Source organism: Rhamphochromis sp. 'chilingali' (genome assembly GCF_963969265.1).
Source record: "Rhamphochromis sp. 'chilingali' genome assembly, chromosome: 18".
NCBI classification, from domain to species: domain Eukaryota; kingdom Metazoa; phylum Chordata; class Actinopteri; order Cichliformes; family Cichlidae; genus Rhamphochromis; species Rhamphochromis sp. 'chilingali'.
Genome location: NC_137945.1, coordinates 1641796 through 1669322, shown reverse-complemented (window position 1 = coordinate 1669322; position 27527 = coordinate 1641796). Strand labels below are relative to the sequence as shown.

The following is a 27527-nucleotide window of genomic DNA, read 5'->3' as shown; positions in this document are numbered from 1 at the left end:
ACATCTGTTTTTAATATGTAATTCAAAAACTGTGTTTGAGACGAGGTTTTCAATGTTTAATTCTTCTTTTGTGAAATTCATTTTCAATTTGAAGTATTTATTAATGGATTAATAATTCATTTTAAAAATATATTTAAAAATAATGTTTTTATTTAAAATAAAATTATTAAATAAGAAATTACTTTAGTAATGTTGGAATAAATAATGTAAAAATGAATTCATGAATGAATTTACAAATGCAGAATTTATTGTACAATTCATTATTTAAGCACAGATTTCTTTATTTCGATACGTGTGGCTCTTGTGGTCCTCCATACTCTTACTCGTTGATCTCATCCTCCTCGTCCTCAAAGTTCTCCTCGCCGTCGTTGGCGGTGGCTTCCTGGTACTGCTGGTACTCGGACACCAGGTCGTTCATGTTGCTTTCCGCCTCCGTGAACTCCATCTCGTCCATGCCCTCGCCGGTGAACCAGTGCAGAAACGCCTTTCGGCGGAACATGGCCGAGAACTGCTCAGAGATCCGCTTGAACAGCTCCTGGATGGCGGTGCTGTTGCCGATGAAGGTGGCGGCCATCTTGAGCCCTCGGGGAGCGATGTCGCAGACGGCCACCTTCACGTTGTTGGGGATCCACTCCACGAAGTAGCTGCTGTTCTTGTTCTGGATATTCAGCATCTGCTCGTCCACCTCCTTCATGGACATGGGCCCCCGGAAGACGGTGGCCACGGTCAGATAGCGTCCGTGGCGAGGGTCGCAAGCCGCCATCATGTTCCTGGCGTCAAACATCTGCTGGGTGAGCTCGGGAACAGTGAGCGCTCGATACTGCTGGCTGCCCCGCGCTGTCAGAGGAGCAAACCCCGGCATGAAGAAGTGCAGCCTGGGGAAAGGAACCATGTTCACGGCCAGCTTGCGGAGATCTGCGTTGAGCTGTCCGGGGAAACGGAGCGAGGTCGTCACGCCGCTCATGGTGGCTGACACCAGGTGGTTGAGGTCGCCGTAGGTGGGGGTGGTGAGTTTAAGAGTGCGGAAGCAGATGTCGTAAAGGGCCTCGTTGTCGATGCAGTAGGTCTCATCTGTGTTTTCTACCAGCTGGTGCACCGACAGGGTGGCGTTGTAAGGCTCCACCACTGTGTCCGACACCTGACGGACCAAAGACAGACGGGACGTGAGAAGAGGCGAGTCGGTATTTATGTTTATTAAGCATCCGAACAAACACGTTGGGAAATGTGGGACAGACGGACAAAATTTCCTCCTCCTACCTTCGGTGAGGGCATGACGCTGAAGGTGTTCATGATCCGGTCGGGGTACTCCTCCCGGATCTTGCTGATCAGCAGGGTGCCCATCCCCGAGCCAGTGCCCCCTCCCAGAGAGTGAGTCAGCTGGAAGCCCTGCAAGAGAAGTTTCGTCTTACAGTAAACGGTGAGGAGACAGACAACCGGTGCAAGGATGGAGCTCAGTGTCATGAACAAACATGCTGTTCACAGTTTATCCTAAAGGCACCATCACTAGAAAACTGACATTCTTGAACAACCCCAGAAGTCAGTCCACGTTACCAAAATTTCACTAATGAGACAACGGATGGTGTCCTGGGGGGCGTCCTCGCAGATCAGAGCATCGCTGAACTCCTGCACAGTCTGAGGTGTGACCTGGCAGCATTGCAACGACCGAAACATAACGTCCCAACGGTCTATACGTTATATTTATGATGAAGAACTGAGACTGGATAAAATATTTCCAACATCATGCAACATGAGTCCAAATAGATTTGTTAGCATGTAGCGCTAACGTGAACTAAATTCAGCTGAAATTTGAGTCCAAATCATAAACGTGAATCTGCCGGTGAGGAAAAACACAGTCTCGAGAAAACTTTAATGATCCTGCATCTTGTTGTTCAATGAATCGTAAAAACTAAAGCAGGAACGCTGAAGAAGAAAAGGTTTAGCTCCACCCACTGAGGTTAAACTCAGCCAATAAGGCTGCGTCGGTCACATAAAGATGACTCACCTGGAGACAGTCGCAGTGCTCGCACTCCTTCCTCACTATGTCCAGGACAGAGTCCACAAGCTCCGCCCCTTCCGTGTAGTGACCTTTGGCCCAGTTGTTCCCTGCACCTGTCTGACCTGCAGACAGCCAATCAGAAAGGGGAAAATGCATCTGTGAAATGTAAACTGATCACTGCGACAGATGGACACACACACAGTTGCTGGTGGTGACCCATTTCTCAGCTAGTGGACAGTAGGAGTGTGTGTGTGTGTGTGTGTGTGTCTGAAACCTCTGCTTCATCTTCTGCTCAGACATAGTTTATATAAGAGACGCTGCAGACGTGTCAGTCTGTTTACTCGGACGATTTAATGCTGGAAAGTTTCGCTGCAGCTCGCCGAGCAGGAATTCTGTGCTCGGCCTCGTCAGGTGGGTCAAACACTGCTGCTAAATAAAGACCCGCAGCTCTGCAGGATCAGGATAAAGGATGAGACTAAACTACTTCATAAGTTTAGAGCTGATTGGCGTGTTCTGATTGTGTCTGCTGAGGTTACCAAAGATGAAGTTATCTGGTCTGAAGAGTTGTCCGAAGGCTCCCGAGCGCACGCTGTCCATGGTTCCCGGTTCCAGGTCGACCAGCACGGCCCGGGGGACGTATTTATGCGCTGCACACAGAGGGGAGTGGTTACCTTTGTGCACCAAAGTTGAGCAGGAGTCTAAGTGATCTCATCACCCTGAACGGAAGGTGACTCACTCTCCTCTGCACTTACAGGAGGCCTCGTTGTAGTAGACGTTGACTCTGTCCAGCTGCAGACTTGAGTCACCCACATAGTTCCCTGCGGGGTCGATGCCGTGCTCGTCACTGATCACTTCCCAGAACTGAGCGAGTCACAGAGAGAGAGAGAAGCATTGGTGATTCAGCAACTTCCTGACTCTGTGGTGCGTTCACTGACTCACCGATGTCCAAGGTTAAATGTTTGCTCTAAAACCTTCACAGCTTCCTCCTGAAGGCCAAAAAGTTTAGTTTATAAGAACATAAAAGCTGTAAGAAACAGACTCTCCCACATTTTACTGAAGCCTGAATGCAGCACGCGTCACCCCCTGATTTTAACCATTTCTGTAAATTAAACGGACTTGATCTGACACCTCATACTGCAGCGTGTGAAAACCACCGCAGCTAACTCAGAGCTCTGTTCAATGGGAAGAGGGCGGCTAAAGATGTGTCAAGGACTTCAATTTAATTTATACAGCATCAAATCACAACAACAGTCGCCTCAAGGCGCTTTATATAGTAAGGTAGACCCTCCAATAATACATACAGAGAAAAACCCAACAATCACATGACCCCCTATGAGCAGCACTTTGGCGACAGTGGGAAGGAAAAACTCCCTTTTAACAGGAAGAAACCTCCAGCAGAACCAGGCTCAGGGAGGGGCGGGGCCATCTGCTGTGACCAGTTGGGGTGAGAGAAGGAAGACAGGATGAAGACATGCTGTGGAAGAGAGACAGAGGTTAATAACAGATATGATTCAATGCAGAGAGGTCTGTTAACACATAGTGAGTGAAGAAGAAACACCCAGTGCATCATGGGAGTCCCCGGCAGCCTACATCTATTGCAGCATAACTAAGGGAGGATTCAGGGTCAGCTGGTCCAGCCCTAACTATATGCTTTAGCAAAAAGGAAAGTTTGAAGCCTAATCTTGAAATTACAAATAAAATTAAAATAAATCTTTACTTATAAATGAGCACAGGCTGTGATACCTCTCACCTAATGAGCTTTGTTTAATCAGTCTGAGGTTCTTCGTAGGTTTTTTTTTTAGCTTTCTATGCACTAAAAACCCAAAACAAAACAAAAGAAAGAAGAAAAACACTAAAAAAAAATCACTAACTCAATCTGAGGGACTAACTCGTCCCTCAGATTGAGTTAGTGGGTCTGATGGAGATTCTGATGGAGGCTAAAAGCTCGGATGGCAACAGGGAAGGAAAGTGTGAGAAAATGAAAGAACAAGCCAGTAAATTCTAAGGAAACTGGGAGATTTTAGAGAGTTGAGTGGCTGCACTGAGGTGAGAGCCTCACGCCTTTAATCTGTTGTTTTCAGTGATTATTTTTGAAAGATTTTCTGAGGTTGCTGTCAGAGCTGCAATCGTTGAATTGAAACTAGTTCAGAGTGCTGTAATCCTGCTGTACTCCACTGGGTACCAATCCAACTGGGACAGTTTATCTTGTTCAAAGTGTCAGACACGTTCTAGCGTCTCCGACTCGATGAACGAAGCTGCCGTTCTTTGAGTTACAACCTAACCTGGACACCTTGTCAGTAAGCTTACACAGAGGTGGAGGCTTTGCTCCGTTATTGCACCAACACCACCCTGTTACACATCAGTGTCTGTGCTAACAGGAAGGAGGCACCGGCTTGTTGCAATAAACGAACAAAATAACCAGGAAGAACCACAAAAACTCCACAATTTACCCTTCACAGTTTTAACGAACTCAAAAAGATTAACAATCTGTGCGTGTTCATCTCTGACTTCCAGCCGAGAGAAGAGTGTGTGTCTGTGTGTAAGTGTGTGTCTGTGTGTGTCTGTGTGTGTAAGTGTGTGTCTGTGTGTGTCTGTGTGTAAGTGTGTGTCTGTGTGTGTCTGTGTGTGTAAGTGTGTGTCTGTGTGTGTAAGTGTGTGTCTGTGTGTAAGTGTGTGTCTGTGTGTAAGTGTGTGTCTGTGTGTGGATTCCTTGAATAGTCTCTGGGTGGCTCACAGAGTTCACTTCTCTCTCCCTCACCACATGTACTCTAGATGAACTTTTATTATTCCCTCTGTATTCTACTCTGTACTCTACTCTGCACTCTACTGCAGCGGGTTCCAGAGGCGCATCCCACTCGCTGCTACGTTTGAAACATTTTACTTAAATAAAAAGTAACGAGTGTGATTCACGTCTCCTCTGCTGTTCCCGCACTAACCCCACGGTAGTGATAATGTACGTGAAGCCCTCGCGGTGTCTCTGATTGGTTTGTTCACAGTCGTTTCATGACGCCCCGCAGGTGCGAAGCTGTGAATCAGCGTGGCGCGGTCCCTACCTTGGTCCCGATCTGGTTCCCGCACTGTCCCGCTTGGATGTGAACGATCTCCCTCATGGTTCCTCCGCGTGTGTCCGCTGAAGCTCTGCTGCGAGTCTGCGGAGCGGGAGCGCGCGTCCTGCTTCATCTTCTCCTCCTGTCAGGCGCGTTCACGTCACCACGCCCTGGGGGGGAGGAGTGGGGGTCACGGTCCAGTTTGTCCCAGTCAGCATGAACCTGTGTCCAGCAATGAGCTCACACTCACAGCAGAGCCCACTGCGTTTAAAACACCACCCGTCAGGTAAAACACGCGGACGCTCTCGGGCAGGCTGTGATCACTGTGGACAGTCTGCGTGAAACAGCTGGAGTGACGGAGGCTCCTCGTGGTTGTTCAGAAGAACAGCTGATAAAGGGGAAAGAATTTAAACTTACTACGAAATAAATGGCAGGAATTTATTTTGAAAATCTGACACTTTAACGCATCCTTGCGCATCTCTGTAAACTGCGGCTTTTATTTTGTAACTCCTACAATCTGATCACGCCGGTGAAGTACGTGGAGGATTTCATCCGGATATCCTGACATTTAAAATCATTTTTAAAATTCTTTTTATTGTGAAACTCTGACACGGCTGCGCAGATGAATTATCGTATAATTATTTTGAAAATCTGATACATGTTCAACTTTAACATATATCAGGTTTTCAAAATAATTGCTTTGACAGTTAAAGCAAACACTCATGAGTAAACAGGTGTCCGCGGAGCTGGAAGCTGATTGAGCATGCGCAGACCGTCTCTCAGAGTGGGATGATGATGATGAAGCACGGTCAGCTGTTGCTGAGGCCAGCAGCAGTGTCAGTTTACAGCAAAGGCTGTAAAACAGGAGCTTTGCTCCGTGACCGATCCTCCTTCAGACACAGTGGCGGGGAGGAAGAGGAGGCGTGACCTACGTCACTCAGGAACCTGCAGCCGCATATGAAACAAAGAAAAGTGTCTGCACCACAGCCTCCACACATCCAACTCTGAAGGTCTCCTCCAGCCAACATGAGGCGCTGAGAGGTTTGGGTGTGCTGCCCCCTGCTGGAAGACTCGGAGAAACACAGGGAGCAGAATTAGCAACAGGAGACATTTTCTACATCCTGTCTGAAAAAACCAAAGTAAAGCTGTAAAAATGAACATAAAGCCAAGACAAAAACGGGAGTTCCTCTGATGTCCAGCAGAGGCAGCAGTGAGCCAGTCCTCAGACTGCCACGTTAAAACTTTACAGCAGAATTAAACATGTTTACAGCCTGATACACAAACTGTCCCCTTTATAACACCTGTGCAGTACGAATGCTTTAATAACTCACCTGTTTCAATTGGAGTTTGCATTATTAGGGGCGTGGCAGCTCGATAACCAGGTTCACCAGTGTTACCATCACCTCGGAGTCTTTGTGGAGGGTAAAGTTCTCCTTCTGAAATGCGTCTGGTGAGATTCGAGGCTCTGTGGACTTTGGAACAAACCTGATCAGGGACAAGCAGATTTCTCCTGGACCCACTGATACACTTAAAACAAGCCAAACTGTGACAGAATGATGGAGGGTGGTTTCAGAAACCGTCCCATCCATCACAGCTTCAGAGGGTTTCAGGACATCCAGACCTGCAGCTGACATGCAGCCTAAAATGTTTATACTTCAGTTTTTATTTTATTGTCACTTTTTAAAAAAGGAACTTACATATTCAAACGTTTTTATTTTCAAACACTTTTAATCAAAAACCGTCGAAACGTCTCACAAACACAGACTCTTTATCTCAGCGGTCCAAAGCTCCTCCGTCCTGCGTCGCCTCCAACACCATCACAGGTCAGAGAGGAGAGCCTCCGTCAGACGGAGCACAGGCGCGCTCAGCTTTGTGTCCATGTGATGAAACACCTGAAACTGTCCAGCTTTACTTCCTCAGACTGGCGCCGAGCAGAGCGTCTACGCCACGGCGGGGATAAAGTACTGCAGCGACATGTCTTCATGCAGCAGAATCAGGTGGAGGACGCTCTGATGGACGATGTCTGAGGAGGACGAGAGAGAAATGTGTTAAACTGTGACGTGGATTAGACCCCGGTGGGTTTTGTCCTGAGTGCGAACATGTGAGGGGAGACTCACTGCACATGGCCTTGCTGGGGTTGACCTGCTGCCCCACGAGGAACTGCTGCAGCCTCCTGATGTCCACCCTGGCCTCCACCATGCTCTCCGGGTCCCTGCTCTGAGACGGGCCGCCATCCTGGGAGGCGTCATCGCCTGGAGGGACGGAGGAGCAATGTATGAAAAGTATGGCCCACAGCTGATACACTGACAATCAGTAATTATTAAATATAAACGAGGCTCTCAGCAGCAGGTGGAGGGTGAGACTTTAGGCCCCGCCCCCCAGAATTAACTGGTTATCAGGGATGTGACGTGATGACTGAGCTCATCCGTCAGCAGGTCTGAGCTGCTCGTGGAGCTAAAGCGTGTTTTTACCCCACGGAGGGTTTCCCAGGTCTCTGAAGTGAGTCGTCACGGAAACCAGATCGGTCTCAATCTTCAGGTTCATCTCGCCGTTCAGGTTGGCTTCGATTACCTGACACACACACACACACACACACACACACACACACACACACACACACACACACACACACACACACACACACACACACAATAATGTTCAGGCGTTGGTTCTCCTGAAGATTCAGACGTTAAGGTCTCTTTAAAGTTGATTTTTCATGTCTTTGAAGGTCATCCAGTTTTGGAAGAAAGAAAGTGACTCTGTTGATCTGATTGATTTGGTTTCATTCTATAATGATGGACTTAGTTTTCTATGAAGGTTTGAACTTTGTTTAAACAAGAGAGAAAATGTTGATGCCTGCTGGAGAAAAGTGTATAAAGTGTGCAGTGAAACATCTATAATAATTCACTGCTACTTCACGGATTTCACCTGTCACGGGTTATTTTTAGATCGTAACTCCCGCGATAAACGAGGGGCTGCTGTATTTCACTAATTCAGCGCACAAACACTAGGTGGCAGTGGTGTTTTCCTCTTGGAGTTGACTCAGTGTCAGAGTCACTGCTGGAGGTGTTTATGAAAGCTGAAATGAGGCTTCTTGAAAAGTTCCCATTGGTCACAGCGAGGATTTAACACAGAGCTGTAACGCCTGCTGACGTCTTAACACCTTCACTTCCTGTCCGACTGCAGGTAAAGAGATGAAAACACTCCAAATATTTCAGCATATTTCATCTAAACATCTAAAGCGACATAAGGCTTCAGGTTCTGTGTGATCACCTGTCGCAGGTAACACGAGGTTTAAATATGTAATTATTTTCATCTGACATCTTGGCTTCTCGGGAAAAGATGACATAAACATCGTGTTCACATTCAGTTCAATATTTCTACATCGAGCCGGGCGGAGGGCTGACATACAGGAAGACGCCTTTTCACGTATTTCAAAATAAAGGAGTTTACCGTTATGCTAAAAACATGCCGGACAGTTTGTTACACAAACGCGGCGACAAATGTGACTGAAATGACCCAAATCCAGAGAAATAAAGCTGCAGCTCCTCTCTGCATGAGTCCGTGTTTGATCTGAACATGTTTAACCTCCTACCAGGAAGTTGGAGAGGTTCTTCATCCTGTCCACGATGTTCTTCATGGTCTTCAGGGGAGGGAGGTAGATGCTGACCTGCAGTGACACAACCGTGATGAAAAGGCAGCTCTCATAAAAAGGATGATTTGGTGTTCGGCAGCTTCACTTACATCAAAGTCCGGCATGCTCGGCTCTTTGAACTCGTGCCACAGTCTCCGGGGGATGACGTCAACGGGGACGTCGTGAGTGACGACTCGACTGACGCTGGACAGGGTGGGCTGGGCGGCACAGAGGAAGAGGGCTCAAGTTTCTCAGATTAAAGGTTCAAATGAGTTTTAAAAGCAGCTAAAGATGAGCCAGTATGAGCTGTCTTGGCTTCTATATCTGACTCGTGTTTAGTTTCCTCTCAGGGTTTGGGCGACACCTCGGCTTTATTGTTTTCTGGCCTTGGTTCACACTGGAGTGCCACGTTTCTTCATGACTGAATGATTAATCTAACTTTGATAAACCTGTGGCTGGATTCTGGTTCGGAGAGCCGACCGTAGATGAATGTATCCCCAGACGCAGCGCATCTCCTGATGTTATGAATAATAGGCTAAAATTAAACGTATGATTCGAGCTGTGGCAGAGACAAAGACGTCTCAGGTGAACTTGTTGCTGACTGTGAGTTGTTCTCAGGCGCTCTCACCAGCTCGGCGGCGATGGTGAGGCAGGGGCAGTGCTTCTTGGTCAGTTTGACTTTGACCGCCTTGGCGTTCTGGACCGTCTTCAGGGCTCTGGACAGATTCTCCGGAGTCACCTCCAGACAGATCTCGTTGTCCTCGGAGGACACGCCCTCCATCTGGTACTCGTCGAAGAAGTTGGCCTGCGCGAGGAAGGACGGGATCAGGGTCATTTATTACGGTCCTGATCATCTCAGACTCGTTCCTGAGTTTATTTTCTTAGCAGCTGGAAGCCGAAGCGTCGGCTCTCACCTGTGACAGCTCACACCACATGCTGACGCCGCCGTTGGCCACTTTACCGGACAGAACGAAGAACAGGTTGTCCGGCGTCAGCCGCAGGACGCACATCTTTGTCAGCTTTGAGATGGTGGTGACGACTCCTGGTGAGAAAGATCAGAGGTGTGAATCGGGAGAAATATTTAATCAGTCACACGCAGACTCGGTTAGTTTTAATAATAGTTTACTTCAATCAGATCTCTGATCTGCACTTCTGAAAAACTTGATCGCGATAAACACACTAAAAACAATAAATCTACAGTTAATATTACAACTGTTGAAAACTAAGTAAAACTAAACATTTCAACAGTAAAACTGACTTTAAACAACAAAAATTAGCTGAAAACTTGAAGTGGAAAACTTTTTACAGAGCCGGTAAATAACAGATTACTCACGCAGCATAAACATATAGCTGATATTTTTGTGGTAATTAATCATGACTCATTAGGCCTGCACCAGACTCCATGTAGATTTTGTTAAATTTAGATAACAGTAACCAGTCTGCGGCTCTTTGAGCACATGCTGTAAGCCGAACTACAGACTTTTCCTATTATGTCAGAAACGCTAAAGAAAGAACAAAGTCCCGCATCGGGAACTTTTAATTAGATGTAATTTTATTTTTTACAGTTTGTGTGCAGCATTTGGAGGGAAGCTAACAGCTTAGCTTCGGCTCTCGGCACAAACAGATGTTTCACACTCACGGGTGAAGTGGTTCAAACAGGCGATGTCGATGATTTTCCCCCGAAACTTCATTTTTTCGTCCCGACAGCAGAATTTAATCTTCCGTTTTGACTTCAGGCGGGGAACTTTTTGATTTGTTTGGTCCGTCTGTGTCTACGGTCCGGCGGAAACAATAGCCACCTGGAAGCTGTTAATTGTTCCGCCCAACGAAAGAAGAAAACAACCAGCAGTGGCCCGGGGACCACAACAGGACCCCTTAAATGGTCTGTACAGAGGCAGAAAACTGTAGCAGAGTCACCGGTTCCTGGTGCGCTTTATATTTTTACTTACATACTGAAATCAGACATTTTACGCTGTTCATCATCTTTTTGTAACTGAGCTACAAAATAACTTCACAGGCATGTTTGGCAGCTTTCACTTAATTTCAGCTTTTTGGTGAAAACTTTCAGAATGTTTTTCACACAAAGATATGATGTCTCGTTTTTATATGTAACATTTATACACCCTCGTTGTAGACCAAATAAAACACAAAAAACCCTCAGAAATAGCAGCCTGTGCATGCTGCGGCTCCTTTTTACTTTGTGATGTAATATTAGGATCTTATCAAAAAATTATACTCAGACAATCCTGTAAAAAACAGGCTTTAGAAGTTTAGGTTCCAGAGAAAAAAGTCAACAACTTTTAAAAACCTTATTGTGGGCCAAAAAAACAAAACAAACATTATATATATATGGAGTGCTGCCAGACACTCCACGAGCGTCTGGCAGCACAAATGAACCAGCTGCTAGTTAACGAGAGACACCCGGAATGGCTAACCGAAGGTCGAACGGTCCTGATCCCCAAGGACCCCAAGAAGGGACCGGTCCCCTCCAACTACCGACCAATAACCTGCCTCAGTACTACATGGAAGCTCCTGTCAGGCATCATATCGGCTAAGATGAACAGGCACATGGGTCAATACATGAGCGGGACACAGAAAGGAATTGGCAAGAATACCAGAGGCGCAAAACACCAGCTACTGGTAGACAGAACAATCAGCCGAGACTGCAAGACCAGACTGACCAACCTGTGCACTGCCTGGATTGATTACAAGAAGGCCTATGACTCAATGCCCCACAGCTGGATACTGGAATGCCTAGAATTGTACAAGATCAATGGGACCCTAAGAGCCTTCATCAGGAACTCAATGGGGATGTGGCATACAACACTAGAGGCCAACTCCAAGCCCATAGCACAAGTCACCATCAAGTGCGGGATCTACCAAGGAGATGCTCTGTCCCCACTGCTGTTCTGCATAGGCCTGAACCCCCTCAGTGAGATCATTAACAAGACTGGCTACGGATACCGACTACGGAACGGAGCAGTTGTCAGCCATAGGGATGGGTATCGAAAACCGGTTCTTGTTGAGAACCGGTTCCCACTGTTTCACTTCCTTGGAATTGTTTGCCATTTTTGCAAATGATTCCCTTATCGATTCCAGTCGCCCCGAATGACGTCACCACGTTGCGGAGCGTCATTTACCTGGCAGGAAACACGGCGCCTAAGCGGCTCAAACGCTCAAAAGTTTGGTTATACTTTACGAAATCGGATGACAACAGGGCAACTTGCAATACTTGCAAAGTAGATATTTCATTTAAGGGAGGAAACACTACGAATATCAAAAGCATTTGCTCACAAAACACGCGATGACCTTAAATGAATGTCGTGTTTTTAATTCCGCTCCGGACTCGTGAATCTCAACCCAGCAGCAGCGGTAACGTTTGCACGTCCTCTTCCGTTAATGCGGCAGGTAAATAAGATAAGATAGATAAGATAAGATAAGATAACCTTTATTAGTCCCACACGTGGGAAATTTGTTTTGTCACAGCAGGAAGTGGACAGTGCAAAAGTTATGACGCAAAAATTAGAATACAATAAGAATAAATACAGTACACAGCTGTACAGAATAGAATAAAATAATATACTATATACAGTAGAATAAAATAGAATAAAAATATAAAATAAGATAAAAATAGAATACGAATGCTATATACAACTGAGTAAAAATACAACGATGCCAGAAAAGATTATTGCACTTAGTGTTATTGCACATGTGTGGATGTGTGTGTTTGTTCAGTTAAAGTCTTTGTTGTGGAGTCTGACAGCAGTGGGGAGGAAAGACCTGCGAAATCTCTCCGTCCCACACCGTGGGTGCCGCAGTCTCCCACTGAAGGAGCTGCTCAGTGCTGTCACAGTCTGCTGCATGGGGTGGGAGATGTTGTCCAACAGGGATGACAGCTTAGCCGCCGTTCTCCTGTCACTCACCACCTCCACTGGGTCCAGAGGGCATCCTAGAACAGAGCTGGCCCTTCGGATCACCTAATCAACTAACAGTGCATATTATGTTAGCGCAATCTGCCTTATTACAAACCTGCCATTACTGTGCATTTAGTGACCATGATGAGAGAGGCAGACAGAGTCTGGCTCAGATGCTGGCAGTTCTCGCTGCAGTCTACCGTTAGCGTCTCCTTTCAGGCCAGGATAGACGAACGTCACCGAGCAGTGACTCAGTTTGTGGTAAAAGGCTTGCACCCATTTGCCACAGCAGATGCCCCCGATTTTAGGTAAGTGAATGTGTTAAATTGTAGGCAGGGAAATTACTGGATATTCTTGTGTAATTGCTACTGAATAATTTATGTTATACTTTGTTATTGCTACAGAAGAATATTTATTTTATTATTTTACATTTACAATGTTTTTTCCCGGGGACCCTGTGACACCCCATTGAAGAGCCGTAGGCTGGATCTCTTAAGATCTCACTGTTGGGTTTGTAAGGCCATGTTACTCCTAAATTTCTATCTTATTCAAAGAGAAGATATAAAACACAGTTCTAAGCTAATTGAACTTAGTGTTCTCCTTTTTTAAAAAGAATCGATAAAGAATCGAATCGTTAAACAGAATCGAAAATGGAATCGGAATCGTGAAAATCTTATCAATACCCATCCCTAGTCAGCCACCTCCTGTACATGGATGACATCAAGCTGTATGCCAAGAGTGAACGAGACATCGATTCACTGATCCACACTACCAGGCTATACAGCAATGACATTGGAATGTCGTTCGGACTGGAGAAGTGTAGTCGGATGGTAACAAAGAGAGGGAAGGTAGTCAGAACTGAGGGGATCAAACTACCAGAAGGCAACATTGCAGACATAGAGGACAGTTACAAGTACCTGGGGATCCCGCAGGCAAATGGGAACCATGAAGAGGCCGCTAGAAAGGCTGCAACCACCAAGTACCTGCAGAGGGTCAGCTGAATGGTAAGAACAAGATCCGGGGGTTAGGGCACATAACAGCAGGGTGCAAGATGAAAAAAAAAAAAAAAAAAAAAAAAAATTGACAGCGTCTCTACCACCTCAGACGCTTGAGAGACTTCCAACTGCCCTCCAAGGTGCTCAGGAACTTTTACTCGTGCACCATAGAGAGCATCCTGGCGGGAAACATCTTAACCTGGTTCGGGAACAGCACCATGCAGGACAGACGAGCTCTACAGAGGGTTGTGCGGTCAGCTGAGCGCACCATCCGCTCCGAGCTCCCTGACCTGCACTCAATCTACAGCAGGCGGTGCTGGACCAAGGCCAGGAAGATGGTGAAGGACCTCAGCCATCCCAACAACAGACTGTTCTCTCTGTTGAGGTCAGGAAAGCGATTCCGCTCCCTGAAGACCAACACAGAGAGACTGACGAGGAGCTTCTTCCCGCAGGCGATACGGTCTCTCAATCACACCACCACACAGTACTGACCCACACATATGGTTCTTACACACACACTGGACTTTCTGGACTTTGGTTTTGCACAACACTGGTCACTATATTCTTCATTTCCGGTTAATACTTGTACAGCTGCTGTTATTGTGTATATATTTATTTAGATTTAGATTTCTTCATACATTCTTATATAGTTCTATATTGTGTATTTTGTTGTACAGTTATTTTATTTTCAACTTTAATTTATATATTTTATCTTATTCTCCCAGTTAAATTTACCCTTCATTCTAATTTGTGTTGTACAGTTATTTCATTTTTAACCTTAATTTATATTTTATTCCTTCCTAGTTAAATTTACCCTTTTTAATTTTTCATATTTATTTCCGATCTTATTCATAGCCTTTTCCTTTTTTGTTCTCTTTAGGTCACGAGCAGTTGTCCAAGCATTTCACTACATATCGTACTGTGTATGACTGTGTACGTGACAAATAAAATTTGAATTTGAATTTGAATTTGAATTTGATGCTAGCAGGCAGGGCATACATGGAACGCCATAACCAAGTGGCCGGCATAGTGTACAGGAACATCTGTGCCGAGTATAACCTGGAAGTCCCGAGGTCAAAATGGGAGATGCCCCCAAGGGTGGTGGAGAATGACCGAGCTAAGATCCTGTGGGACTTCCAGATACAGACGGACAAAATGGTGGTGGCTAACCAACCGGACATAGTGGTGGTAGACAAACAGAAGAAGACGGCCGTAGTGACCGATGTAGCGGTTCCGAATGTTTCTAAAAATAAGCAACTAAAATATTTGTGTCTCTTTACCAGCTGAGAAAAAAACACCTCAGTCAATCACAGTCGGCTGCAAACACACTTCCTTCCTTCCGTCCTGTGTGTTTGCTGACCTTTCTTTGTGTCAAAGTTCATTATTTTCTGTTAGAAAAATAAAGGCTTGATTCTTGTTTATTCTCTCACCAAATTAAAATGATCTCCTGTAATCTGCAGGCTCATTTGTTGTGAAACAAAAGCATTCCAGCTCTACAAGCTGCTTACGGATCTGGATTGGAGTCAGTTTGGAGATTTTCTCTGAGCACAGACGCTGAGAGGGCAGAAGCACTTCAGGTCATCTCATAGAAGTGTGAATAAAACAACTGATTTTCACTCCAAATGTTGTTTAAATGAATCAGCAATTGAAGGGCCAACAGAGACAGCGATGCGTAATAGGAGGAAAACCCATCAGACTTGCATTTAAGAACTGGCTTCGTATTTTACACAGGTTGCTATTTGCCCTTTTTAAAAAACAAAACAAAGCTTTAACCCCGACTTGTCCCTTCCTCATCACTTTAGACCAATTTAAAAATTTCCTTTTATCTCCAAAATTTTAGAAAAAGTGTTGGCCAACCAGCTTCCAGTGTTTCTACCTGCTTATTGCATTTGAGATGAGTTTCTGTCAGTTACTCAAACAGCCCTGCTCAGAGTTTATGATCATAATTTAATTCACAGATATGCAGGTGAATATTTGGTTCTTGCTCTGTTGGGTCTTTCTGTTGTCTTTAAGCAATGGCTTGCGTATCTCTTGACCCATTTAAGGGGCCCAAGCCCCAGTTTAGGAACCCGCTGACTCTACATAAAGTACGTAAATCTTCTCTGAAATGTGGCTGAGGTTTCACAGTAACGTTCACACTTGATCTTGATTTGCATACCCTTGGTATGTTGTTCTTTGTTTGTAATTATGGGTCAGATGTGAAGCTAAAACCCTTCTTGTCTCATTGATATCAGTTTTGTTTTGAGAATAAAGTTATTCCATCTGATCCCTGCTATTTATTCGTCTCTGTCTATCTTTTTTTTTTACCCTTTTTAAATTATTTTTGCAGCATTCATTCGTTTTAATTGGATGCCTACATGATCCTTCATCCTATTGGCTCTCTGCTCTTTATTGGTGACCAATCACAGGCTGTCATTCTTCATGGATTCTCCGTAGTTCCTCTCAGCTGCCTCTGGCTGCAGCAGCTTTGCTTCAGCGTGCTGTCTGACTGTTTGAATCTTTGACTTCACGATGGCACCGCTGTCCATCCAGGCCGGAGTGAAATACGCCAAAACGCTGCTGCCAGAGACTCTGATGAGGTGAGTTTTTTAAATGTTATCAAAACTTAAAGTTGAGTTTTATAAATTCAGTTTAGTTATTGTAAATCTGGGGATTAGACAAATATTGGCAATTTCACTCAAACCAGCTGTGCGTCAAATTGTATCCAGGACATTTTTAGACTTTGCAGAGGAAGCTGTGTGTGTGCAGAACTGCAGAAGAACAATGGAAGCCACTCAGTAAATAGGATTGCTGAACCTTTGAAATAGTGAAAGCAGCTGAGAGGGTTTTTATAGATGTAAGTCTGAGGTTATTAAAACCTCCGACTTGACTATAAGATTTCAAACTGTAATGCAGTGAACTTTGAATGACCTGCAGGTCCGTGTCCACAGTCCAGACCATCTCTCGACACATGCTGCCCCTAAATCAGCCTCGCTGTTTCAGAGTGTGCACATACAGCCGGATGCGGCGGCGAAGTTTGACTGCGTCTTCTCTAGATGAGCTCCTGGAGCAGGTAAAAACAACCTGTAAACTCTCTTAGACAATAAGCAGTAGTGTGCATAAGTCTTGAGCCAGCTCTCATTTCTTCATATTTTGTTAAGAAAAGGAGAAACAGGTGCAAACATGGAAAAATATTAAATAAGGCAAAAACAGTTTGTACAATTTAAACACACTTTAAATTCAATATTTGGTATGATTACCTTTATTCGTCATTACAACCTGAACCCCTTTGGTCACCTTTTTAGTTTCTTTAAGCAGTCTTTAGGAACAGTGCAGCGTTCGATACTATTGACCTTAATATTTTACTACGGAGATTAAACAGGATGTAGGTATTAAAAGGTGTTTGAATAACTTTGATCATGAAAATCTTCTTCAAACACCAAAGTTATTTTTAACTTACACGCTTGGACCAGTTCTGTTCACATTATACATCCTTCCCTTGGGCACTATTATTAGAAGGCATAGCGTACATTCTCACTGCTATCCAGAAATATCCTGTCTCAGAGTGACGCGGAAAAACTAGTTCATGCATTTATTACTTCCAGGCTGGACGACTGTAATTCATTATTATCAGGAAGTCCTAAAAACTCCCTGAAAAGCCTTCAGCTGATCCAAAATGCTGCAGCAAGAGTCCTGACTAGAAACTAGAAACTAGGGACTAGAAACAGCAGATTTCTCCTGTAGTGGCTTCCCTTCATTGGCTTCCTGTTTATTAAAGAATAAAATTTAAAATCATTATTCTTACATACAAGGTCTTGAATAAGCAGGCCCTTGAACACCTCACAGCTTATTTATGAATCTGTACCATCAACATCGTCCTGATGCATGCTTTTTTTTTTTTTTTTTTTTTGCCTGTCCCGTTTGGATCTTTAGCCGTCAGAATTGGTGTCTGAAGGCCAAGAAAGATGCCAAGCGGATTTACTTTACCAAGTGGATCATCATGGCCATATTGGTCCATTTGATTGACCTTTATTATAATTATGTATTTATTTTATTTTCATTTTTTAAAGACGGGACAGACATGACTGGGGGATAGGACAGGGAGAAAGAATGAAAGAAAGAGAGGGAGAGAAAGAAAAATAGAGGAGAGAGAAGAGACGGTGAGAAAGGGGGGAAGAAAGAAAAACAAACAAAACACCTGGATCACCTGTATGGAGAAAAAAACCCAGAAGAGAAAACAAACAACAAAGAGCAACATAATAAAAACAACACCATCACAATAAACTAGCTAACAATAGATAACAGTAGATACTTTAATAATTTCACCTGTTGAGAAAGAAAAAAGAAAACAAGCAGAAGAGAACAAGAGTAATAGAATAAACAACATCACAATGATATATGGGAATATGACAGTAAATACTAAATATTAAACATTATTGTGCAGCACATAAGATCAACAGAACACAGTGTGCTTTGAGGTAGGAGCCAAAAAGGGTGTAGTTTGTGGGTGTGATCACCCGTGTGTACACCTGTGAGCATGGACGCGCTTGTTTTTTTAAAAGGTTCCTTCATGTAATGATCTGCTAGAGGGTGTGGGGGGGCCACAGCCCCGTCCTCCAGTGGTTGTTGATCAGTGGTCATGAGAATTTGCATAATTAAGATTAAGGAACTGACCTCACAGCCCATTGTTCCTTCAGTGGGCTGGTTTCAGTCATTATGCAAATGTCCTGTTTATAAGAATGAAACCTGCAGTCAGCTGAGACTGAAGACGTCACCTGATGATGACAAAACGTTTCTCCCACTAAAAACGCTACGTCCAGATGAACAGATTTAATTTTTTGCGATACCATCAACATCTGTATAATGAGTGAATTGCTAAAAGAGATGACATACCATGCATCCAAAAGAGAAAGTGGGAGGGTAGGTAAGGGAATTTTGAGGACTTCAAATTCTACTACAAGGCATGAGTTCAGGTTGAAATGGCACTGGAATTATAGTGGAAAGCCTAATGATCAATGGTAACTTTATTTTTCTCAGTGGGAAACTTCAGTATGTCCACACAGCAAACAACATAAAGATTAAGAGCAGCCAAACCTTTAAACAGATCTGTTTACCCTAACCTCCTAACCCTAACACCTTCAGACAAATTACCATGTTATCATGTATTGTAGTGGCGTAATGGCAATGCAGATTGTTTATTTACTTGGGAGTTCACCTTGTAATCGGAAGGTTGCCGGTTCGAGCCCCGGCTCGGACAGTCTCGGTCGTTGTGCCCTTGGGCAAGACACTTCACCAGTTGCCTACTGGTGGTGGTCAGAGGGCCCGGTGGCGCCAGTGTCCAGCAGCCTCGCCTCTGTCAGTGCGCCCCAGGGTGGCTGTGGCTACAATGTAGCTCCATCACCAGTGTGTGAATGTGTGGACGACTGGTTGTGTAAAGCGCTTGGGGGTCTTTAGGGACTAGTAAAGCTATACAAATACAGGCCATTTACTTGTCTGGAGATTGAACAAGTAACACAAAAAATGATTCTGTCCTACACCTCCAGCCTCCAACATCTCCTTCTCATAATGGACGTGTGTCTTGATTTGGAAGAGAAGAGAAGACCCTACTTGACCCAGGGTTTTCAAATCAAGTGGTGGTCTAAGGAGCTTGGAAAGAAAAGTGTGAATACGTTTCACCTGTCATCCGAAAAGCTTCTTCAGTTCTGAAGATGCTTGAATTGAGGAAGCTGAAGAAGCTTCTGGAATGAGAGGTGAAACATCTTCAAGCAACTTAAAGAAGTTCAGACGCTTTTCTTTTCAAGCTCCTTAGACTGCGATGACCTGGATGACTGAAGACCTTCACAGACATATTAAGTGGTGGCAGTTACTAAGTATAAAGAGCAGCTTGTAAACATTGTCATTATAATAGAAGTGGGTAAGAATAAATCAGCAGAAGATATATGGAATGATGTGGTCACCCAGATTCATAAAGCCCTCCAAAGAACAAAACCAGGTAGAAAGTTTATGGACAAGCAAGGTAGTGAGTGACACTGAGAGAAGAACATAGCATTCCTGGAGACAGGAAATCATTCAACAAAGTGCCTCACGAACTCATCTGACCTGCACCTTGTCCCTGACATGTGTCACCATGCACCTGTTAATCAAAGTGGCCACAACCCTACTAATGGTAGCTTTAGGCCTTAATTGAATTTGAACAGGTGAATCATAAAAACATTGTCATCCTGTACAGTTGTTATGAAGAGACGAAGAAATCATCAGATTCTGACTCTTTGAATTGATTCTCCTGTTTTGTGTCCCAGGCAGCGAGGGTGTTCATGATGTCCTACCAGTTCCTGACTCTGGTCCTGGAGGAGGATGGGACTGTGGTGGACTCAGAGGAGTTCTTCCAGTCACTGCCCAATAGCACACTGCTGATGGTGCTGGAGAAGGGGGAGATGTGGACAGAGAGCAAGGTGAGAGCAGAGATGATGTTCATCACTGCGGCTGAGTGTCTGTGTGCATTTATGAAGTGAGATGATCTCTCTTCACTGAGCCCAGGAGGGAAGTTCACACACTTCAGCAGCATGAAGAACAGACAGGAAACAGACAGGAAATGGATCAGAACTTAAATAAATAATTCTTCTTAAATACGTGTTTTGTTGCCCAGAATAATGTAGCTTGTTTTTAAAAACACATAAAGTTAAAAAGCCGTTTACCCAAATCAAAATTTTCTGAACATGTTGGTGTTTCAGATTATTCCATGCTTTCGTCAGCCAAAGAAGAGTGGGATTGCCAAAGTGACCTTTGACCTCTACAAACTGCAGCCTAAAGACTTCCTGTGCTGCCTCGCCATCAGGGCCACAGTGTATGAGATGTACACACTCTCATACGACTTCAGATTCACCAGGATCAAACGCATCCTCAAGTAAGCCGAGCCTGATCACAGTAACAGTCTCAGCAGTGTTGTGCAAAGCCTGACTTTTTTCGTCTTTTCTAGTTATATGTAGTTCATATTTTCAGTTTCCAGTCTGAATTGTTCAAAGCTTTCAAATTCATAACTGGCTAAGTTAACTTCTTGTGTACGTTTATATTTCTTACCTTTTCTCCAATTTTGACACAGAACTTTATGAACACTTTGCAGAAACTATCCAGTTATTACGAGGTACTTGCAAATAAAATTTGACATGGAAAATGTTAGGGTGTGCAGAACTTCTAATCCAGCTCCAACACAGGAGAACAGTTAGTGTCAGCACCACCTCCACAAGTGACTGTGGAGGTCTATTGTGTGGGGTGGAAGTCCTCTGCATCGCTGCTGCAGATCAAGGAAGATGGTGGTTCCTTTTTCTTTGTTTATTGGCCCTCCTGACTCTTCTTAACTCGCTGGTCATGCCTGGTACATAGACTTAAACTAATAACGCACTCAGGAACAATCCAGAATGGCACTCTGGCAGCTTCAGTGCAGATAAATCTGTTTCATGCATATAACTATGCATGGAGTTCATGTTTAATGTGGTGCACTCTGGCGGTGCTTCCAGATACTTGCTGTGTAGCAACACAATAATGACTTCACACAGCTTGCGTGAAGTCAAAAAAAGCTGTGGTTACGGCACTTCAGCATGTAGCCAGTGCTACAGTATCGAGCATACACAAAGTAAATTCAAATCCAACAATTCATAGAAAGATGTAAAAAAAGAGAACGAAAAGTAGATGAGTTAATTTTCAAAAGTAAGGACTGATCAGTCAGTGACATTTAATAAAGTGGAAATGTATCTTTAATATTGTCTTGAAAATTAATTAAAGTATAAATACTTCAATAAGTACTACATAGTTTAGTGCAGTCTACTTTAAGGTAAACTGGTCAGTGTGCAGTGATGTGTTAAAATATACAGTAATAAGCAATGTTGGACTGGTACAGAGCAGCTGTGGCGTTCATGGTCAGTGTTTGGTTACATCAAGGGTAGCAGACCTCACTTTAAATTTAAGGTGATGATGCTGATCAGAGTCACTGAATTCCAACTTTATGCTAGCTTTATTCAGTGTAGGCACTGGAAAACAGCCATAGTACCTCATGTAACATTGCTTATTATGAGTTTATTTGACTAAATTTTTCTGTCTCTATCTTCAGCTCGCTGTTGTGCTGCGTCACCTCTCTGACCAGACTAGCCGGACAACTGCTGCTCTGCACATCCTCCTCACTACTGCAGTTCACCGAAAATGCCTGCCGCTAAAGCCATGTCTCTTTGTGTTCAGCTGTTCATTCAGGCGGGTGTACTATAAAGGTGTTTAACACGCCCAGGCTTTCTTTGCGTTACCTCCCTCGACAAATCTTAGGGCCAAGACGCGGGGCAGCCCAAGCAGAGGAGCCTAGACATCCCTCTCTCCAGCCTCCAGTCTGGGGTGAGATTCAGGCATGTCCCCCAAGAAGGACATGCCTGGAATACCTCACTTAGGAGGTGCCCAGGAGGCATCCTAGTGAGATGTCCAAACCACCTCAATTGGATCCTTTCGTTGTGGTGAAGTAGCAGCTCTACTCAGAGCCCCCCCCAGAATGACCGAAATCCTCTCCCTATCTCTAAGGCCTGCTATATTCAAAACATATTTTCCCAGAACAGAATCTAAAATGACTTTAAACATGTAAATAAAATAATCAGTGAAAATGTAGCCATCCAGCTGAATTTGAAACCAATGCTCTGAGCATAACCTGCTCCCAACCAGGGTACGTGTTCATCATCAGTTACCATGGTGATTTAGCCAGGTAAAAAAAGAGCCAATTTCATGACACAGGAAACTCTGACTTTTGAGCTCCAGATAGCTCAAAAGAACATTAATCTGGCTTTGTAGTACACCCCTCTGCTGAGGTGGGACTGACTGTAATAAATGATCAGACCCTCAGTTTGTGTGTTTGAGACAAACTAGAGAAAACTTGTGTTTGATTTCCTCTGCCTGAATAAAGATCGTGTTTGAATTGTCTACATATGGATCACTTATGTGTGTGTTTCCATGGAAAGCTGAGAGCATTTCTAGTCTTTCTATCAGATCAGCGTTTTTTAAGAATGTTTCGTCTGATTTCAGCTGGAAAGATTTTTGTATTGAATGAGATTAAATTTGTTTTTGTAAATCAAATATCTGACTAATAAATCAACAACTCTGTGCCTGTTTGTGTTTTTCCATAGCACTTCATCCCCACAGACTGGAGTTCTGTATAGTGCCTCATCACTAAAGGGACAACTCCACTAGAGTTTAAATATCTGGGACGCTCCACCGTTAAATTTTAGAACTGAAGACGTTTCTTGGATGAAATCAACTGGTCCTAGCTAAAGATCCAACTGCTGTATTTCACAGGGAGGGAGAAGACGGAGTTCCTGTTCCCATTTAGAGGCAGAGTCGCCCTCTACAATGTACGCAACAGACAATAGAGACATTTTTTTATTTTCCTTCTTTTTCTCTACTCTTGTTCTGCTTAACTGATTCATGCTGAGTGCAAACAGGAGATGTATCACTGCTGTAACACCTGTAACATTCAGAAGTTGCCTCATTGTTCTGACACACACAACAAAACTATTAACTACACCACACACTAACTACACAAGATTTGCGCTAAACGTCGCAAATCTCTCACATCTCAAACACGCTGTCACTCCTAAAATTTCCCCCCATTTCTTAACAACTAGATGCCACGTTGCCATACCATTTTTTGATTGGTCGACATGGTACTTTTTTGGACGAATAGGAAAGGAAGAGGGGGGTGGGGGTTTGTTTTTGCTCACATACGGGGAGCGCTTTCGAGTCTTTATTTCTTATAAAACGCTGTTTTTACCGTTTCTTCCCACAGTAAATATAAACAACGACAGTATTCAGGAAGAAAACCAAATACTGCAGATATTTTTATCATAACTCTGGTTTTACGTGGCCGATCAACACAATTTAAAAACTGGTATAAAGTCCTCACTTTTTCCGTCAATTGTTCCGTCTGTCCTGCTCACATCTCCAGTGGTTGTACACGTTGTCATTAACGTGGCTTCACTCCACATCAGCCGCTTTGGTAGCTAAAACACCGGTGTCGGCACATAAGGACACTGTCATAGCCTGTCAATGACGTTGATTGGCTGCGTACATGAATGTGAATTGCATTTTTGGCTGGACTATGGGATAAGGTGGCATCGTTCTAATCCCATACGGGAGCAGCCAGTCACTCACTGAGTAACACTGCAGAACAGAATTGTTAAAGTATTAATTTTAATTTCAATTCAGGTTAGATTTTTTTTTGTGCGCAGAGGCCTGCCAGCAGCGCGCAATTGCACACGTGCGCAGTTTAGAGGGAACATTGGTGACAAGGCGTCTGGTTTCGTGTTCCAGGACCCGGGCCTGTAGGTAATGGTTAGGTTAAACCGTGCAAAAAACAATGCCCACCTGGCCTGTCTGACGTTCAGGCGCTTAGCCGCTTGGAGGTAGGCCAGGTTCTTGTGGTCCATCCACACGACAACAGGATGTTCGCTCCCCTCCAACCAGTGCCGCCACGCCTCCAGCCCCAACTTGATGGCAAGAAGCTCCCGGTCGCCCACGTCATAATTCCTTTCGGCCTGAGTGAGACGATGGGAGAAAAAGGCACAGGGGTGTAATTTACATTCCTGGCGTTGAGAGAGAACCGCCCCAACTCCCGAATCAGAAGCGTCCACTTCCACCACGAATGGCAGGGCGAGGTCAGCCTGGGCCAGGATGGGGGCCGAGGCGAACAGGCTCTTGAGACGGTCGAATGCTTGCTGAGCTGCCGGAGACCACAGGTACGGTTGTTTGGGCAATGTGAGTTGTGTGAGAGGCAATGCTACCTTATTGAAGTCCCGGATGAAACGTCTGCAGAAGTTGCTGAATCCCAGAAAACTTTGCAACTTCTTACGGGTGCCGGGAACAGGCCACTCCAACACAGCTTTGACCTTAGCCGGGTCCGCTCGCAACCGGCCCTGTTCAGTGATAAAACCCAGAAAAGAGACAGTTGAGGCATGAAATTCACATTTCTCCGCATTACAAAACAGCCGATTCTCCAGCAGGCGGCGCAACACCAGTCTTACATGCTTAACATGCTCAGCTCTGGATCTGCAGAAAATCAGAATGTCGTCAAGATAAACAAACACGAAGTGGTTCAAAAAATCTCGTAGAACATCATTTACCAGGGCTTGGAAGACGGCAGGGGCGTTAGTGAGTCCAAACGGCATTACCAGGTACTCGAAGTGGCCCAGATGGGTGTTGAAGGCCGTCTTCCACTCGTCCCCCTCGCGGATGCGGACCAGGTGATAAGCATTGCGGAAATCAAGTTTGGTGAAATGGGTGGCCCCTTTAAGGAGTTCAAAAGCTGAGGCGTTCAGAGGTAGGGGATATTTGTTTTTGATAGTGATTTTGTTTAGTCCCCGATAGTCAATGCAGGGGCATAGGGTCTTATCCCTTTTTGTCAACAAAAAAGAAGCCTGCGCCCAAGGGAGCAGTGGAGGGGCGGATGATGCCAGCTGCCAGGGAGTCCGTAATGTAGCGCTCCATAGACTCGCACTCAGGTTTCGAGATACTATAGAGTCGGCTAGTGGGCAAGGGGGTGCCTGGGAGCAAATCAATCCCACAGTCGTACGGACGAGGGGGGGGGGGCAGCGATTGGGCCCCGTCTTTGCTAAAGACTTGTCCTAGATCGTGATATTCGGCGGGCACGGTTGACAAGTCGGGGCGAGTGGGCGGCCCCGCAGGATCGTCTGACATGCAACCCGGCACCGCAGAGCGTAAACACTGCTCATGGCAACGGGTGCTCCACCCCACGATACATCCCTTGGCCCAATCAATCTGTGGATTGTGTCGCTGGAGCTGGGGGAATCCCAAAACTAAGGGTGTGTCAGGTGCCTTGAAGAGAAACAGGAACATCTGCTCAGTGTGATTGCCGGAGAGAGTGAGTGTGATTTCTTGAGTGCGGTGAGTGAGAGCAGCTAAGGGTCTGCCATTAAGCACTGACACTTGGAGCGCTTCAGGGAGAAGAACAACAGGCAAACCCATTTTGTGGGCAAAGCCTCATCCAAAAAACTTTGTTCAGGTCCTGAGTCTATTAGTGCATCACAAGAACGGGTGTGGGAAAGAAACCGTAATTTAGCGGGGCAGCTGAGGTGGAGGAATGTATTAACCGGTGCACCCGTCAGTATCCCCACCTTTACTGACGGGCTGAGTCTTTTAGCTGTGAGGGACAGGCGTCCGCGAAATGCCCCTTCTTCCCGCACGCAAAACACTCACCCACCAGTTGTCTTCTGCTCTGGGTGAATTTAGTCCGTCCCAGCTGCGGTTCCTCCTCTCTCCACTCGAGAGACGGGAGTCCAGTCGGAACTCCTACGCCCCCTACTGACCATCGCCCATCTCCAGTCCGCCTGCCAAACTCCCGCATATGGTCGTCTAGACTGATACACATGTTAACCAGGGCGCTTAACAATTTAGGAAGCTCTTTAGTGGCCAACTCACGTTTGACATTCTCATTTAAGCTGTTTAGGAATGCTCCTCGGAGCGCCCTCTCCTCCCAGCCAGTCTCCTCGGCCAAGATCCAAAAGTAATAATAATAATAATAATGGATTGGATTTATATAGCGCTTTTCAAGGCACCCAAAGCACTTTACAATTCCACTATTCATTCACTCTCACATTCACACACTGGTGGAGGCAGCTACGGTTGTAGCCACAGCTGCCCTGGGGCAGACTGACAGAAGCGAGGCTGCCATGTCGCGCCATCGGCTCCACTGGCCAACACCAGTAGGCGGTAGGTGAAGTGTCTTGCCCAAGGACACAACGACCAGTACAGAGAGCCCAGGGATCGAACCAGCGACCTTCCGGTTACAGATATGCTTCCCAACCCCTTGAGCCACGGTCGCCCAAAAAGTCCACAGAGAAGTCTGCCACGCTCCACCGGCCCTGCTTTAAAGTAAACATGCGATGAGCAGCGCTGTCAGGGTTAGATCCTTTGTCAAACACACACCAAAATTTGCTCAAAAAAATCACTATATGAGATGGAGGGCTGGGCACTCAGGGCTGCTTGAGCCCACAGCAGAGCTCGTCTGGTCATGAGCTCAACCATGAGGGTGATTTTGGCAATATCAGAGGCATAAGCTTGAGTCTGCTGCCTAAAAATCAGAGAGCATTGAGTCAAAAATCCCTGGCTTTTGTCCAAATCTCCACTGAATTTTTCAGGTACAGGTAATGTGTGTACCTACATTTAGAAGCTCTACTGGTGGTTGTGGTTGTGTAGGGGGCTCTGGTGGTTGAACGGGTGCTCTAGGTGTAGCAAGCAACATACCTTTCAGTTCAGATACCACTTGTAGTAGCGCGGACTGCTCCTCGGCAACATGCTGCAGCATCTTTTCATGTTGTTCCAACCGTACAGTTTGAAGCACGAGCTCGCGCTGGATGGGAATTGAGTCCGCTGAGTCCATTGCTGGCTGGATTGTTCTGTCACGGGTAATGGGAAAATACGGACTCAGTCACGGAGCTCTGGATGCGAAGCACACAGTGCGTTTATTTACAGTGCCCAAAAACAGTCTCAAAACACAAAGTGAAGTGCAAACTCCAACAGTGATCCTCTCCAAACTTCCAGTGGTGCGCAGGTGAGTTTCCAAAGTGATTATCCGAATGCGTGTCCTCCTCCGAGAGCTTAATTCCACGGGCTCCTCCTCTCCAACCTCCTGCTCTGTGTCTCTTCCTCCTATAAACGAGCGACAACAACATGTGAGAAGGCTAGCCGGCTAAAGCTAAGTTGCAAGTAACAAACACTTTTAACTACCGAGCTTCAAGTACAATCCAGCGTCAACTGCCGTCTGGACACACAGTTAAATGCCTCAGCCCACGACGAAGGATGATTAGTGACAGCTGGGTGGCAAATTAGGTGCAGGTGTGTCAGCCGCTGGGTGGAGACTGTCGTGTTATTCAATTATATGCGGGTCCACTGTACGATTGATAACCACACTTTATTTTCTTG

At 45.2% G+C, this 27527-nt stretch overlaps 3 protein-coding genes across 5 annotated transcripts; 1 reads left to right on the top strand and 2 right to left on the bottom strand.

Annotated features, from left to right (window-relative positions):
• Positions 1-208: 208 nt before the first annotated feature.
• Positions 209-6600, bottom strand: tubb6 (tubulin, beta 6 class V). 2 transcript variants are annotated; one of them, XM_080865340.1, is made up of 7 exons: positions 5294-6600; positions 5050-5213; positions 2749-2857; positions 2533-2643; positions 2003-2118; positions 1258-1386; positions 209-1138 (listed from the first exon to the last, which is right to left on the bottom strand). In XM_080865340.1, the coding sequence occupies exons 2-7, from the start codon at positions 5104-5106 to the stop codon at positions 320-322; spliced, it is 1341 nt and encodes a 446-aa protein (XP_080721466.1). In that variant the 5' UTR covers positions 5107-5213; positions 5294-6600; the 3' UTR covers positions 209-319. The 2 variants fall into 2 exon arrangements, with proteins under 2 accessions (XP_080721466.1, XP_080721465.1); XM_080865339.1 differs by having other exon boundaries at positions 5050-6105; positions 6375-6600.
• Positions 6601-6751: 151 nt separating this feature from the next.
• On the bottom strand, positions 6752-10475 carry hus1 (HUS1 checkpoint clamp component). The gene is made up of 8 exons (XM_080865341.1): positions 10317-10475; positions 9592-9719; positions 9306-9482; positions 8788-8895; positions 8639-8713; positions 7515-7614; positions 7161-7295; positions 6752-7066 (listed from the first exon to the last, which is right to left on the bottom strand). The coding sequence occupies exons 1-8, from the start codon at positions 10366-10368 to the stop codon at positions 6984-6986; spliced, it is 858 nt and encodes a 285-aa protein (XP_080721467.1). The 5' UTR covers positions 10369-10475; the 3' UTR covers positions 6752-6983.
• Positions 10429-22664, top strand: cidea (cell death inducing DFFA like effector a). Of its 2 annotated transcripts, XM_080865343.1 has the most exons (6): positions 10429-10559; positions 15995-16165; positions 16503-16638; positions 19865-20017; positions 20297-20469; positions 21670-22664. In XM_080865343.1, exons 2-6 carry the CDS (start codon positions 16098-16100, stop codon positions 21770-21772), a joined length of 633 nt encoding a protein of 210 aa, XP_080721469.1. In that variant the 5' UTR covers positions 10429-10559; positions 15995-16097; the 3' UTR covers positions 21773-22664. The 2 variants fall into 2 exon arrangements, with proteins under 2 accessions (XP_080721469.1, XP_080721468.1); XM_080865342.1 differs by lacking the exon at positions 10429-10559 and having other exon boundaries at positions 15838-16165.
• The last annotated feature ends 4863 nt before the right edge of the window (positions 22665-27527 follow it).

What these genes read in the sequence shown, in the direction of transcription:
- tubb6 (XM_080865340.1), bottom strand. Translation starts at nt 5,106, where the DNA reads ATGAGGGAGATCGTTCACATCCAAGCGGGACAGTGCGGGAACCAGATC. An exon ending in CTACTACAACGAGGCCTCCT is followed by an intron (nt 2,644 to 2,748) that starts GTAAGTGCAGAG and finishes CTCTGTGTGCAG; the next exon opens with CGCATAAATACGTCCCCCGG. An exon ending in ACCAGATAACTTCATCTTTG is followed by an intron (nt 2,119 to 2,532) that starts GTAACCTCAGCA and finishes GGCTGTCTGCAG; the next exon opens with GTCAGACAGGTGCAGGGAAC.
- hus1 (XM_080865341.1), bottom strand. Translation starts at nt 10,368, where the DNA reads ATGAAGTTTCGGGGGAAAATCATCGACATCGCCTGTTTGAACCACTTC. An exon ending in CGAGCATGCCGGACTTTGAT is followed by an intron (nt 8,714 to 8,787) that starts GTAAGTGAAGCT and finishes GTGTCACTGCAG; the next exon opens with GTCAGCATCTACCTCCCTCC. An exon ending in CCCCAGCAAGGCCATGTGCA is followed by an intron (nt 7,067 to 7,160) that starts GTGAGTCTCCCC and finishes CGTCCTCCTCAG; the next exon opens with ACATCGTCCATCAGAGCGTC.
- cidea (XM_080865343.1), top strand. Translation starts at nt 16,098, where the DNA reads ATGGCACCGCTGTCCATCCAGGCCGGAGTGAAATACGCCAAAACGCTG. An exon ending in CTGCCAGAGACTCTGATGAG is followed by an intron (nt 16,166 to 16,502) that starts GTGAGTTTTTTA and finishes AATGACCTGCAG; the next exon opens with GTCCGTGTCCACAGTCCAGA. An exon ending in TAGATGAGCTCCTGGAGCAG is followed by an intron (nt 16,639 to 19,864) that starts GTAAAAACAACC and finishes TTTGTGTCCCAG; the next exon opens with GCAGCGAGGGTGTTCATGAT.